Source organism: Leucopleurus acutus (assembly GCF_964270905.1).
Source record: "Leucopleurus acutus genome assembly, chromosome: 11".
Lineage (NCBI taxonomy): Eukaryota > Metazoa > Chordata > Mammalia > Artiodactyla > Delphinidae > Leucopleurus > Leucopleurus acutus.
Genome location: NC_139152.1, coordinates 65044000 through 65057254, shown reverse-complemented (window position 1 = coordinate 65057254; position 13255 = coordinate 65044000). Strand labels below are relative to the sequence as shown.

The 13255-nt window shown below is 33.5% G+C and overlaps 1 protein-coding gene across 1 annotated transcript in view; it reads left to right on the top strand.

The window, feature by feature from the left end:
• PAWR (pro-apoptotic WT1 regulator) overlaps positions 1–12187 on the top strand; it is a 100273-nt gene extending 88086 nt beyond the window's left edge. The window contains exons 5-7 of the mRNA XM_082850420.1: positions 2805–2952; positions 4558–4662; positions 6849–12187. Of these exons, the coding sequence (XP_082706546.1) occupies positions 2805–2952; positions 4558–4662; positions 6849–6935 (340 nt within the window). The 3' untranslated portion in view covers positions 6936–12187. The remainder of the gene's footprint in view (positions 1–2804; positions 2953–4557; positions 4663–6848) is intronic.
• Positions 12188–13255: the final 1068 nt, after the last annotated feature.

Here is a 13255-nt window from a genome sequence, read left to right as displayed (position 1 = left end):
ATTTTCAGGCAAAGTATTTGACCTTTGGCATGAACACTTCATGTTTTTACAAGATAAAAAATCAGGTTTTTTTAAAAAAAAACAGGTTTTGTAAATCAACTATACTTCAATTTTTTTTAAAAAGAAACTAGTTTAGTCCCCAGCTTTTAAAATATGTGAATTAAGGTTATTTGTCTGATAGCATCATTCTTTTTTAAAAGATGATCTTAATTAGCCTTTCATGCAAGAAAGAAATATCAAATGTTTTCAGTGTTACATAAGGTCAAAGGACAAAACTGAAAGTTAGAAATTTTGGGGAAAAGATTCTTCAAATTGGTATGATGGGTTCCACAATTTATCAGTAAGTAGGTGATGATTTTAATATTGCACTGTTGCAAAATGTTATAAGCATATGCCTTACAAATTTGATAAGACTTTGAATTTTATTTTCCATCAAAAGAAAACCCATGCATAGGAAATTAATAGATCAAGAATCTATTATTTTTCATCAAAAGTTATTTTAGATTTAACTATACTTTTGATGGATAAATTTTTGGAACTGGCTACCAATAAAGAATTGAGGACAAATTTTGAAAAGTGTCATTTTCTGCATATTGGGTAAAAGTTAAAACTGAATATCCTGAGCTTGCTAAAATTGCTTCAAAGTCTCTTCCCCTGTTTTGGTCAATATACATCTGTGAAACTAATTTCTCTGTTGTGAGTGCTACTAAAACAAATCATAGAGGTAGTTTAGATATACCTTACCCCTTGTGATCAGCATTGTCATCAGTCCAACCTAGATTCGGTAGATTAGCAAGAATGATGCCAGCCTCCAGAAGAGCCCCCAGGAAGCTCTACCTCCTGGTATTTTCACCTTGTGTAATCCCCTTCCACATTCAACATGGGGTTGATGTGATAGTATGTCACTTCTGAGTTTAGGTCATAACAGAGACTGCAGTGTCTGTCTTGGTTGTTGTGTCGCTTTCTCTCTGGAAGCCAGCTGCCTTGTCGTGCACAGCCCAGTAGAGAGGCCCTCATACTGAGGAATTGAGGCTTTTGGCCAACAACCAGTGAGAAACTGATGAGGCTTTTTACCATCAGCTCAGTGAGGCAAATTCTCCAGTCCAGACAAGGCTTCAGATGACTGTAGCCCTGACCAACATCTTGACTAAAACCTCATAAGAGACCCTGAATCATGAACTCCCAGCTAATCTGCTTCCAGATTCCTGACCAACAGAAATTGTCAGATAATAACTGTGTTGTTTTAAGCCACTAAGTTTTGGCATATTTTTTTATGCAGTAATAGATAACTAATGCAAAAGCAAGAAGCAAGCTTATTTGTTATATTAAAAACTTTAAATATTGACATATGCTATTAGTTCAGAATATGTGAATTGGTGTTTAATATGAAGAATGGCTATTTCAGTGATAACTTTTGGTTAAATAAGAATTATGAAATGACAAAAGTTGCTAGTGCGATAGCTGTTTTCTATAATTGCCTATATGCATACTTCCAATGAAAATTCTGCAGTTTTATGTAATTCTTTTCTTTTTTGTTTATCCTGTTTTTGAAATATAATTTTATGGGTCTGAATCTAATAAAACATTTAGGCTTGTATTTTGTATGGCCTTTTTTACTTTTATTTTTCCAGTTCATTTTTGTTTGATCTTACAAAAGTATTGGTCCATGGGGACTTCCCTGGTGGCACAGTGGTTAAGAATACGCCTGCTAATGCAGGGGACACGGGTTTGAGCCCTGGTCTGGGAAGATCCCACATGCCGTGGAACAACTACTGTGTGCCACAACTACTGAGCCTGTGCTCTAGAGCCCACAAGCCACAACTACTGAGCTCGTGTGCTGCAGTTACTAAAGCCTGTGTGCCTAGAGCCTGTGCTCCGCCGCAAGAGAAGCCACCTCAATGAGAAGCCCGTGCACCACAATGAAGAGTAGCCCCTGCTTGATGCAACTAGAGAAAGCCTGTGTGCAGCAGTGAAGACCCAGCACAGCCAAAAAAAAAAAAAGTGTTTGTCCATGATGTAATGGAATTTAAAAATAAAAGGAGAAAGAAAGTGGTTCTTCACTACAGATAGGCTACATTAGGTCCACTGTCATAGTTCTCAGAGTACCTTACACTTACCTTATTGTGATAGTTGTCTTGCTTTATTGTCATTGGTTATATTTCTATTACACTGAAAGCTCTATGAAAGTCAGAGTCCATGTTTGCACATCTGTGTTTCCTGTTCCATCTTCAGTACTCATAACAGTGTCTGGTACTTAGCAGCTACTCAGTAGATACTGGTCAAAAGAATTAATTAAAAAAATTTTTTTTATCGTGTTGGAATAATGATTAACTTCCATAATTATAAATAAGTTGGCTATTATAACCATGTGTCCTCAGGCGAATGATAATTGTTTAGGGTGAACAGAAAATACTCTTGGCACTCTTCTTGCTGAATGTTAGGTATCTTTAAAAATTTGGGGGGCTTCCCTGGTGGCACAGTGGTTGAGAATCTGCCTACTAATGCAGGGGACACGGGTTGGAGCCCTGGTCTGGGAGGATCCCACATGCCCCGGAGCAACTAGGCCCGTGAGCCACAACTACTGAGCCTGTGCATCTGGAGCCTGTGCTCCGCAACAAGAGAGGCCGCAATAGTGAAAGGCCCGCGCATCACGATGAAGAGTGGCCCCTGCTTGCCACAACTAGAGAAAGCCCTCGCACAGAAACGAAGACCCAACACAGCAAAAATAAATAAATTAATTAATAAATTCCTACCCCCAACATCTAAAAAAAAAAAAAATTTTTGTATCTTTTTTATTTCCATAGCACAACCACTGCCTCTGAAGAAGATGTCTCAAGTAGATTTTCCCGAACAGATAGAAGTGGGTTCAGCAGGTATAACAGGGATGCAAATGCTTCAGGTAATTTGGTCTCAAGTAGCACATTGGAAAAGAAAATTGAAGATCTTGAAAAGGTATGAATTACAAATTATTTAAGATTTATGAAATTAATATACCATTGGGATCCCTTTTTCACTTTCATAGCAGCACAGAGAAAAATTGAAATGTGTAAGGAAGAGACAGTGACAAAAAAGGGAAAAGAATGAGGGGCACTAATGGAAGATAACCAGTAGTGTTAATCGGTACTTCCATGTGTAGTCAAATAAAAGCTTTGAATCACTCTTAATTATATATTTTCTAGATGCATAATGGCTAAGCATTTTCTGATTTCCTTAATACTTTTCTGTCCAGTTCTGTTGATGTTAAAACTTTTAGAAATGGAGCCAGCTCTTGAATTGGTTAATATTTAATGGATACTCTCATTTTGCCAAGTGTTATCTTTAATATATTGAAAACAATCTTTGCCTTTGAAATGGTTAGAAGTCTCTGCTAGCAGTATGTACTACTGTGTGTTTATTGTATTATCTGTACAGATTGTAGACTTTCTTCTGGGTTGTGAGGTAGAGCCTAGAGCCACTGTGGTGTTTGAAACAATTTTAAGGATAAACCTGTTTAGGAGTATCTTTGAGAACATCTCAAATGAATATTGGCATTAATTTATTAACCATGGGGTCTCAACTTTGTTCTGTAAACATTAAATCCCTAAAATTGATAATGGTGCTGAATTACTTTCTGATTGTTGAAAATGTGTTTTATTTTGCTGAACTGAAACTATTCCTTGTGATATAAAAATTGTTTTAAGTAGAGATTGAATTTTAAAAATTGTTTCTTTTTATAATATTATGATTATTGTTAGTTCACATTCGAACTTTAACCCTAGTTTCTGTGAGTTTAAATTAAAAACTTTAAGGAATACATAGTATAATAGTTTTCAAGGGGGTTCTTCAGAAGGGCTTTTAAAGTTCCACAAGAGTTTGGATTGAGTTCCTAGCAGTTGGCAGCAGCTGATTAATGAGGCTGGCTGGCTGCTTTCCTCTGAGGGTGAGTAAGAAAGAAGCCAAATTCTATGTGAGACCTTTTCAGTTCTGCTTCACTTTTGCCCCCAAGGTGGCTGACCCAGCGTAAAGTCCAGGCTTCTGATAAGATTTCTTTGGAAAAGGTGTTGCATTGTTTAAAGAAAAGAAAAGTTTAAAAACCAGTAATCATTTTCAGTTCCTTCATTTTATCCATTGTCAGTTAACTGGCAGAGCCAGAAGTAAAATGGAGGATCATTATTTTTCTGTTTAGAGTTTTCCATAGAGCCATCTCCTTTTCTTAAACTTTGTATTTTTTATTAAAATTTTGAATTTTCTTCAACAGGGTATTGGTCATTAAATGTTAAGATATTTTATTACTAATGGTGGTGATCAACTAAAGAGCTAAAGTCATTGAGTATTGGTATTTGTTAAAAACTTGGGTAAACATAGATTTAATCAGAAGTATATTTTACAACTGTATTCCTCTCATTCTCTGGTTCTTTTCTGGGATGGGGTCCTCCTTTCCTTACCAAGTGACTTAAGAAATTCATTGGAAATCTTCATGTATCTAAGGTACTTCACCAGACTTAGCAGATGTGTGCTATTTAAGATTATAAACAACTTGTTACTTCCCAATTAATACTTTGTAATTATATCTACCAGGAAGTGGTAAGAGAAAGACAAGAAAACTTAAGACTTGTGAGACTAATGCAAGATAAAGAGGAAATGATTGGAAAACTCAAAGAAGAAATTGATTTGTTAAATCGAGTGAGTATTCACATATTTCAGTTTAATGGTTTCCTTTTTTCAGTCAACTGGATGAAAATACATAAATATGAAGAAATTATTTAATTTTATTAAATAATAATATGAACTAAATAGTTCATTGTTTTGTTAATGCGATAGTAATTTGTGGTAGCCAGAACCGTCATTTCATTCCATAAACTGATTTCCTCTGGCCAGTTACCAGTAAGTTGTATTTACTTAATATTGTTCTTTTGGGGATGGACCAGTGAATGGATTTGTTCTGTGTTTTGTTAGAGTCTGGAGGTAAGAGGCAGCTTGGTCAGCACCACACATAAAATGGTACTGGTACAGAGTTGCCCCAGTGAAGAACTAAAATTGCTACTGTCTTGCCATAAGAAACTCCATATGTCCTTGTCTTTGTGGTATTTTCACCACTTTTTTTCCTTCAGTTATACATATGCATCCCCAGCTTTAGGTTTAGCCTAAACCTAAGGTCTCTCTTTTTTTTTTTTCTCTTTCAGCCCTAGAATTTACTCCCTGCTTAAGAAGCAGATATTAATGCTAGGCCATACTTAGGTAATGGTAATGAGGAGAGATTTCATAGTTTCCCTTTTTCGAAGGCTTTACATAAGATGGAGGAAAGAAATAAATTTGCTTCAGGGAAAAACAGAACAAATTCCTAATCCAATCTTAACTCTAATTCTAAAAGAAGAGAAACTAGAAAGCTTCATTTTGTGCAGACTCATTCTAATACAGCTCTCCAGCATTAACTGCAGGGTGTGGATGAGGACACTGAAACTCAGAGTTTAACTTGCTCAAGGTCATATGTAGTAATCACATAGTTATCTGCTGAGCCAGTATTTGACCCTCAGGTATTCAATAGTTTTAATTCTAAGTAAGCTCTTCCATTCTTATAGACTGCCTTTCATCTTGGTTTGGAACACGGGCATTCCTCTTTTGGTTCTAGAATATGATTTAATAAAATCTGTAAATATTTTTATGTCTATGATGTATTCGCATTGTCTTAGTCAGTGTGTTCATTAAAAAGAATAAAAAACACCTGCCCTTACAGAGTTTGTAATCTAGTAAATGATATGTGAATGTATTTTATTATTTAATTCTAAATCTCAGGTAGGTCTCAGTTGTAGTGATTTTAGGAATCCCGTATCTTTATTATTGTTAGTTTCAACAAATTAGTTTCCTAATATCATTAATTTAGTTTGTGAGTAAATACAAATTCTGTGTTTGAACATTTAAAACTCATTTACCTAATTGTTCAAAGACAGTATACTAAATGTTTCAGAATTTTGCTATCCAGTAGTACACTTAGAATTCAAATTGATCTCTCCAAGTTTAGTATTTTGAATTGCAAGGATAAATCTATAAATGTTTTCTTTTCCAACCATCAGTAAATAGTCTACCTTGAAATAGTCTTTCTTCAAACTAAAACTTATAGTGGATTGCCTTTGTATTTACCAACTGGTGTTTATATGGTACTAAGATTAATATAGGGAACATAGAGCTAGAATCAGATAACTTTAAAGCACCTAGTTTAGTGGCTTTCGCATTTTTTTAAGCTCGAAACCTTTCCCTTAAACAAAATATCATAGAGAAGCCTAACATAAATTGAACCAGATCAACTCTGTAAGCCCCAGACCTCCTTTTCTGTATACCTCAGTTCTATCACCTCCCCAAATTCTCCCCCTGCAACACGCATACTTGTCAAAGATCACCAAGGTGGTAGGGGTACATCTAGAACTTGTACCTGGATCTTTTTGATGCCTAATTTGACACAGGGTTGCAATCCAAGGCCCCAAACCTCACATTGACTGCATATGTATTTAGCTCTTAGTTTGGGGAAGGAGGGATTTGTTTTTAACTAAAAACTTAAATTATTTATAGTGATTAAAAATTGGAAGATTCACAATAAAGAATTCTGATTTCTGGCTTCTCTTTAAAAACTGAAAGATCTGGCAGGAGCTGGCCTGCATTATCATGATACCAGTGAGGAGTCTAAGTAGTGAATGCTGCCTTTAGGTGGGGCATATTCCTTCCAAAGTTGTTTTCAGAACTAGCCCTCGTTTGTAGACTAATTGCTTGTATGAATTATCTTTGAATGTATATTTTTGAAATTTTTTTTATCACCTTCAGAATACTTTTAAGTGTTTTAAAAACTTACGTATTATTTTCCTTTTTGTTTCCTTAAGGACCTAGATGACATAGAAGATGAAAATGAACAACTAAAGCAGGAGAATAAAACTCTTTTGAAAGTTGTTGGGCAGCTAACAAGGTAGAAGATTCAAGGCTCAGTGTGGAAAAATATTTTAAAACTACTGATTGAATGTTTTGGGCGCTAGGACAGTATTCCTATGCTGTAATACATTAAACTAACTAAGTATGTATATTTATTTCTAGAAAACAGTGGATGTTTATTTTCAAAATATTTCTTTTTCATTATCAGTTTCAAAAAGTATCAACCTTTTAGTTCACAAATAAGTAACATCTTTTAGTTATTAAACTGGTAGGTTATGCCTCTTTTGGTTTTGTGTGGTATTCAAATAACATATGGTTTAAAGTCACAACCATCTGAATATATTTCATCTATGGTAGTGCATTTTCTCCCTAAAAGAATATACATAGTCTTTGTTTACATGAATTCAAATACTTTTTAGGGAGTTACCTGCAAATGCCTTATTACTGATGTGTGCAACCTTTTATATGTTGATGATTTACTCCTAAAGGTCTTTATCTACTGTCATTTGTTCTCTCAACTTATTCTAAGCAATTTAGAGGAACATAGAGTCACACTCTTTTGTATAACAGTCATCTTTAAAAAAGGAAAGCTATTATAAAAAGTCAGTTAATATCATATACTAGTTGGCTAAATATAAAATTTAAGAGAATACTTGAATTATGCTATAGTAAATTAAAATGTACTATTTTGTATTCAAATATTGAAATAAATTTAAAATCACTTTGACTTCAGAAAAACATACAATTGTAATTTTAATGTAAAATTTCTTATGTAGGTACTACTTTTTTTTTATTATTATTCCAAGGTTTATAAGTGAACATGGGGTATTTTAAAAGTTGTTTATTCATCAAGCCTAGAGAGTGTATACAATTTCAGTGTAGAAGGAAAAAAAATCCATATTTTTAATTATCATATGCATTAAAATCAAAACCAAAATATTTATCCACATTTAAAACATTTGTACTTACTGTAACAAAACAGTACGTAAACAGAAATAGTACTGAAATACTTTGCTTAATTTCTAACTTGGAGGATAACACTGTGACACAGTTGTTCCCATATGAGAGAATTATTCCCCTACCTCAAATTTAAGGGATTTTCTTCCTAACATTGGATTTATAAAACCAATTATTTTGAAGAATTATACAAATTTTCTCTTTTATTAAGTAACAATAATGTTTAGAATTATTTTATATTATTACATTCTCATGTTGAGTAAGGAAACCTTCTCCTTTAAAATACATTAAGAAATATCTGTCTGAAGTTGAATCTCAAACAGTCTACTGGTACCCTTTTATCCAGTTAATGTACGTAAATGGCTTGAACATAGTAAAAACCCATTTTGGGTACCCTACTGACTCTTTTCCTTTTACGTGCTAAGCCACTTCATTATTCACTGTTAGAAGAAAAGGGAAGGTGAGACAGTTGGGAAAAAATGCAGAGTAAATGATAAATATCAATGTTGAATACTAAAACTCTGCAATAATCTAGATCGTGCCCTCTCCCCTCCCCCATGCCCCCAATTCAGAAGTTTCAACCTTGACTAATCATCAGAATCATTTGGGTTGCTTAAAAAGAATTCTTGGGTTATAGCTTCTAGATAGGTTTAGGTTGAGACCCTGGATAGAATTTTTAAAGCTCAACATCTAATGATTCTGTTCATAACTTAGATTTGGAAACAGCTACCCTTGCCTCTTTCCTCCTATATCTTCCATTGAAAACCCTGAAATTAACATAATTTTAGCTATTAGCATTTTTTCACCATTTAGTTTATTTAATAATTAACTTGGTCACTGGAGAACTTCACATATGTCCATATATATATTTAGCAAAAAGTTCAATGTTAGATTACCAAACTTGATAAAGTTGTAGAATTACTGCATAAGGGCATCCTTTTTGGAGAATAGTCCCAGCATGGGAACAGTGATCTGCTGCCCACATGTCAAAGTGGTATGCCAGGCTCCGTCACCATCTTTGGGGGTGAAGTCCTTATCTCCCTTTGTTTACCCTTAGGCGTATGGCAGAAATATCGGTGTTGCCTAGTTTCCCATCCATACTTTGGATGTTGTGAAAATGGTGTTAGTATCCAGCCTTAAAATGTATTTGTGTACTCGTTTTTCAATAAGAGAAGTATTTTGAATTTTCTGTTTAATCCATTTGGAAGTAAAGGAATATTTCATTTCCCCCTTTAAAATTATGCCAGGTATTAATGCTTTTAAAGACCAAGCTGTTTTAAAGTTTTTCCTTTATTTCAGTTTATCAGGAGCATTTCCAACAATGATCTTTTACATAACGGTACCTATGCAGGAGCCTGACAACTTAGGCAAAGCAGTTCATTTGCAGTCCTCCCTCCTGTCCTTAAAATGTATATTTATATCACATATAGATTTTTACACTGAATATTGAAAAATAAAGTAGGATCTGCTACAGTTTCCCTTTAAATTTTATAAAAAGCACGAGATTTTAAAAAGGTTACTTAAATACATGTGCATGACCTTAAAAAACTTGGCTATTGTCAATAAAGTGCTAGTATTTGTGAAATTATTAGTCCCGTTCAGAAATAATATTTCTTACATCTCTTGGGAATTTGTGGCATAATAAAGCATATCCAAAGTTCTAATGTGTTTATGATATTATTTTCAAAACAGTAACTTTATCATCTTTAAAATGAATGTGACTCTCCTCCTTGATTTCTGACATGCATAAACTTGGGAATTACTGTAGTAATATCTGTTTCATCTTTCTAGAATTGTTACTAATTTTATTGCACTATAGTTACCTTTAGAGAGGAAGAGGAAGGCTTTAGGGTGTGTATTTCTAAGGGAATTTATTAAATATAGTAGATTAACATTGTAGTACTTGCTCAAGTAGTTTATAACAGAAGGTTAAGTATCAGGAGCAGATATCTGAAACAATGTGTTTTTAAAATTAACTTTCTAGTTGCAGTAGAAAGCAATGTATTCTTAAGGTAAAAAACCTACCTCAGTTACATGTGGTTTCTGTTTTCTGGATTACTCTGGATTTTTATAATTAGAAATTAAAATGCAAGTTTTTGAGTCCACTAATACTTTGTGGAAAATAATGCAAGTCAATGTAGTAGCACGTCCGTATGTTCAACACCAAAAGACAAAATAGGAAGGACCTTGGGTTTGATGATTAATCTGATGTCCTACACAGTATTCATATGTATAGTGATAGTTATCTTTCATCTTTTTTGTAGTTCTTTGATCTTGACTCAGTACCTAGTAAGTTCATGCAATGTTGGCACTTATTTAATAACTATTCATAATGTTGTTAATAACCTGTTATAAGATTCAGGCATATATTTTCATCTTATAATACGAAAAACCAAACACCAGCTTTTCACTGGGGAGAATATATTAAGTGAGAAGGAACTAACATTCAGGAATCAGAACTTTAAAATAACATGTTAAAGTCAGTGGTAAATGTTCTCTTATTATATCTAAACCATTCCTAATATGTAACAGTAAACTTGACTTCTTTTGCATTGGAACTATGCTCTCATAAATAAAGGACATCCCATTGATTAGGATTGTAACTTGTACGACTTATCTGAGAACTAGTGACACTTTTGTTGTTTCAATAAACTGAAAACATAGTACTAATAAGACAAACATTTTGCTCATCAGGTCCATCAACAAAGGTACTTCCCCCCATCCTGTTAGGTTTTCTCATTGATGTATAGAAGTTGGTCGTTTCATTCTCAGTGTAGACTTGAATCATAGTCCAAGAAAACCTGAGCCCACGTTGTTTTTTTAGTTTACTTAGCTAGAATCTCACAGCATATTAAAGTCATATCCTCATCCTACCCCCGCAAAATAATTATATGTGAGAAAAATATGGTTGAGGGGGTTATGTTAAATTTTCATACTTATTCTTTCAGCTAGTATTTATTAGTCAACTGGGTATACAATTCTAGATATTACAGAAGTTTCCAAAAAACGGACATGGACCAGCCCTTCTATCTAGCATTGTACAATCTGTATAGTGTGTGTCAGTGCTATCTTAAGAGTGCTATATCTTAAGTAGCATTAGCCAGTCTAATCTGAATAGTTCATTCAAAAGTATTCTTTTTGTATTTATTATCCAGCCATGGTATTTTAGGTCTGGTTAATAGGTACTGTTTAATTTGCTGCAGCATTTACTGAACGGTGGATGAAAGACCTGATGCATTTTGGGAAGTATCTTACCATGTTTCTTTAAGATAATTATGTATTATGAAAAGAACATTTTAAAGGCATTAGTAGCAGTGGTGAAGTAAAAAGAATTCAGTTTATGTCAGATACACCAAACTGTTAATGGTATTCAAATGTAATTTTAAGTTAGTTTTTCTGTATACATTATTGATTACTGGTTTGTTTTAGGTATTTAAGTCTAATAAACAGTTCACATATTGGCAGTCACTTGGTAATAATAGAATGTTAGTGATGATCACTTGATGGACATTTATTACATGCCTGTTTTGTTTTGTTTTGTTTCCCCCTCTGGATACCTAATAGATGTATATTACCTTTTTTTGGTGAACTTGTTTCTTGAAAGTTTTGACTGTGCTATTCAGGGTTTTTATTATTATGCTTTTCTGCTAAATTTAAGTATCAGATGTCTGCTGTTACCAGTAAAGACCATATGAAAGCTAAAATTACTGTTTTGTTGAAAAATCAGCTAATTCAGGTAATGCAAATTTGTAGAGAAACATGTGGATCATTTATTGATCACATTAGTATTGTGTAGACAGCTTTCATAATTCCCATTGCGTAGGTTTTCACTGGGGTAGTCAACGTGATATAGATTCACTTTTAATATGCTTTGCATGTAAAGTAATAAATACTCAATAAAAAGTAAATTTTTGTTTAATTTTTAACACTGGTTAATTATTTTTTTCCTTCCTGTACTATTGGTGAAACCCTGACCATGAATTTTATTTTCGAAGTTAAAGGACAATGTTAATATTCTCATTATGTGCCTCTTACTGAAACAGTATGCAGTACTTTAAAATCTTTATTAGTATATTATTGTAGAAGGAATTGTATTTTACAAAACAAAAATATGGTATTGATAAGATCTGAATACATTCGTGGTGGGGCTTTTTGAATGAGGAAGTGTACCTGTTCAACCTGACTAAAAATTTTAATTGTTTTTGTGTTTTGAAACTGCACAAATAATTTCTTAATCCAAAATTTGCTCTATCATCTACTAAATCTGATGGTGGTCAAAGAATTTCAGGTCCCTCATACTTAGAAAAGATAAGTAGAGGTCTGGGAATGTAAAAATCCAGTCTGTGTTTTTTTAGTAAATGGTTTACATAACCTCTTGCCTAATGTGTCATTCTTCATACACCTGCACAGGCTAATCAGTCTTCTTTACTTCTAGAACTCTAAATCTTCTCAGTAATGTCATACATGTCTAACAAGTGAACAAGCATCTTTCAGTCAGACTGTTTAGATAAAGTCTCAAGTCATTATGTAAGAATGTACTCCATTTGCAAGTTTATTGAAAAAATTTGCAAGGTCTCCTAGTCTCAACTGGAACTGGATCTCTTTATCTTAGACTTCATCAAATCCCTATTTTTTGTTTTTCCTTCTAGATTCACTCTGTGCGTGCACACAATTCTATGAGTAGCTATAAACTACCCATATGATTTTTTAATCTCATGCCTCTAGTTTTCTCTTTTCACCTCTACAAGAGGTTACATTTTACTCTCGGTCAGCTTCTTGGAAAGAATTATGTAATATTAGACCTTCATGTTAAAGGGGTAGGGCTGGTTATAATACCCTTTACAAACCTTTTTTTTTTTTTTTTTTAATGTCTAACCATGTAAGGTTAAAAAGAAAGCAAAACACTTCTCTCTTAATTCTGGACCAAATGCACAATTCAATTCTCACTTTAAAAAAACTGCTCTGACTGAATAAAGATGCTTTTAATAAAGGAGAATGCTACTTGGTGTCAGATAGTTGAGCAGTATGAAAAAAATTAATATGAGCTAGTTAGGAAAGGTAGATTGGGCTTAGACTTTATACATGTGAAAGAAAAACGAAATAAGGGTTTTGACTGCTAGGTATGTTTTTTCATGTTGAAGTATGAAAAATTATTCAGGATAAATTATTGTCTTAGTCCATATATGATCAGCAGCTATACCTGCTTAGATATACTACGGGACATGAAATTTACAGTCTATATTACATTACAGGCTTTTATCCAGGGAAATGTTTGCATTCCTTTGAAATGTAAACTATTTACCGTGGTTAAACAAAGATAGATGATGTCATCAGTGGACATTTTAGCTTTATGGAAGCAAAGTTTTAGGAAAAATAATAGAAAGGTATCTGACTCCTTTTATTA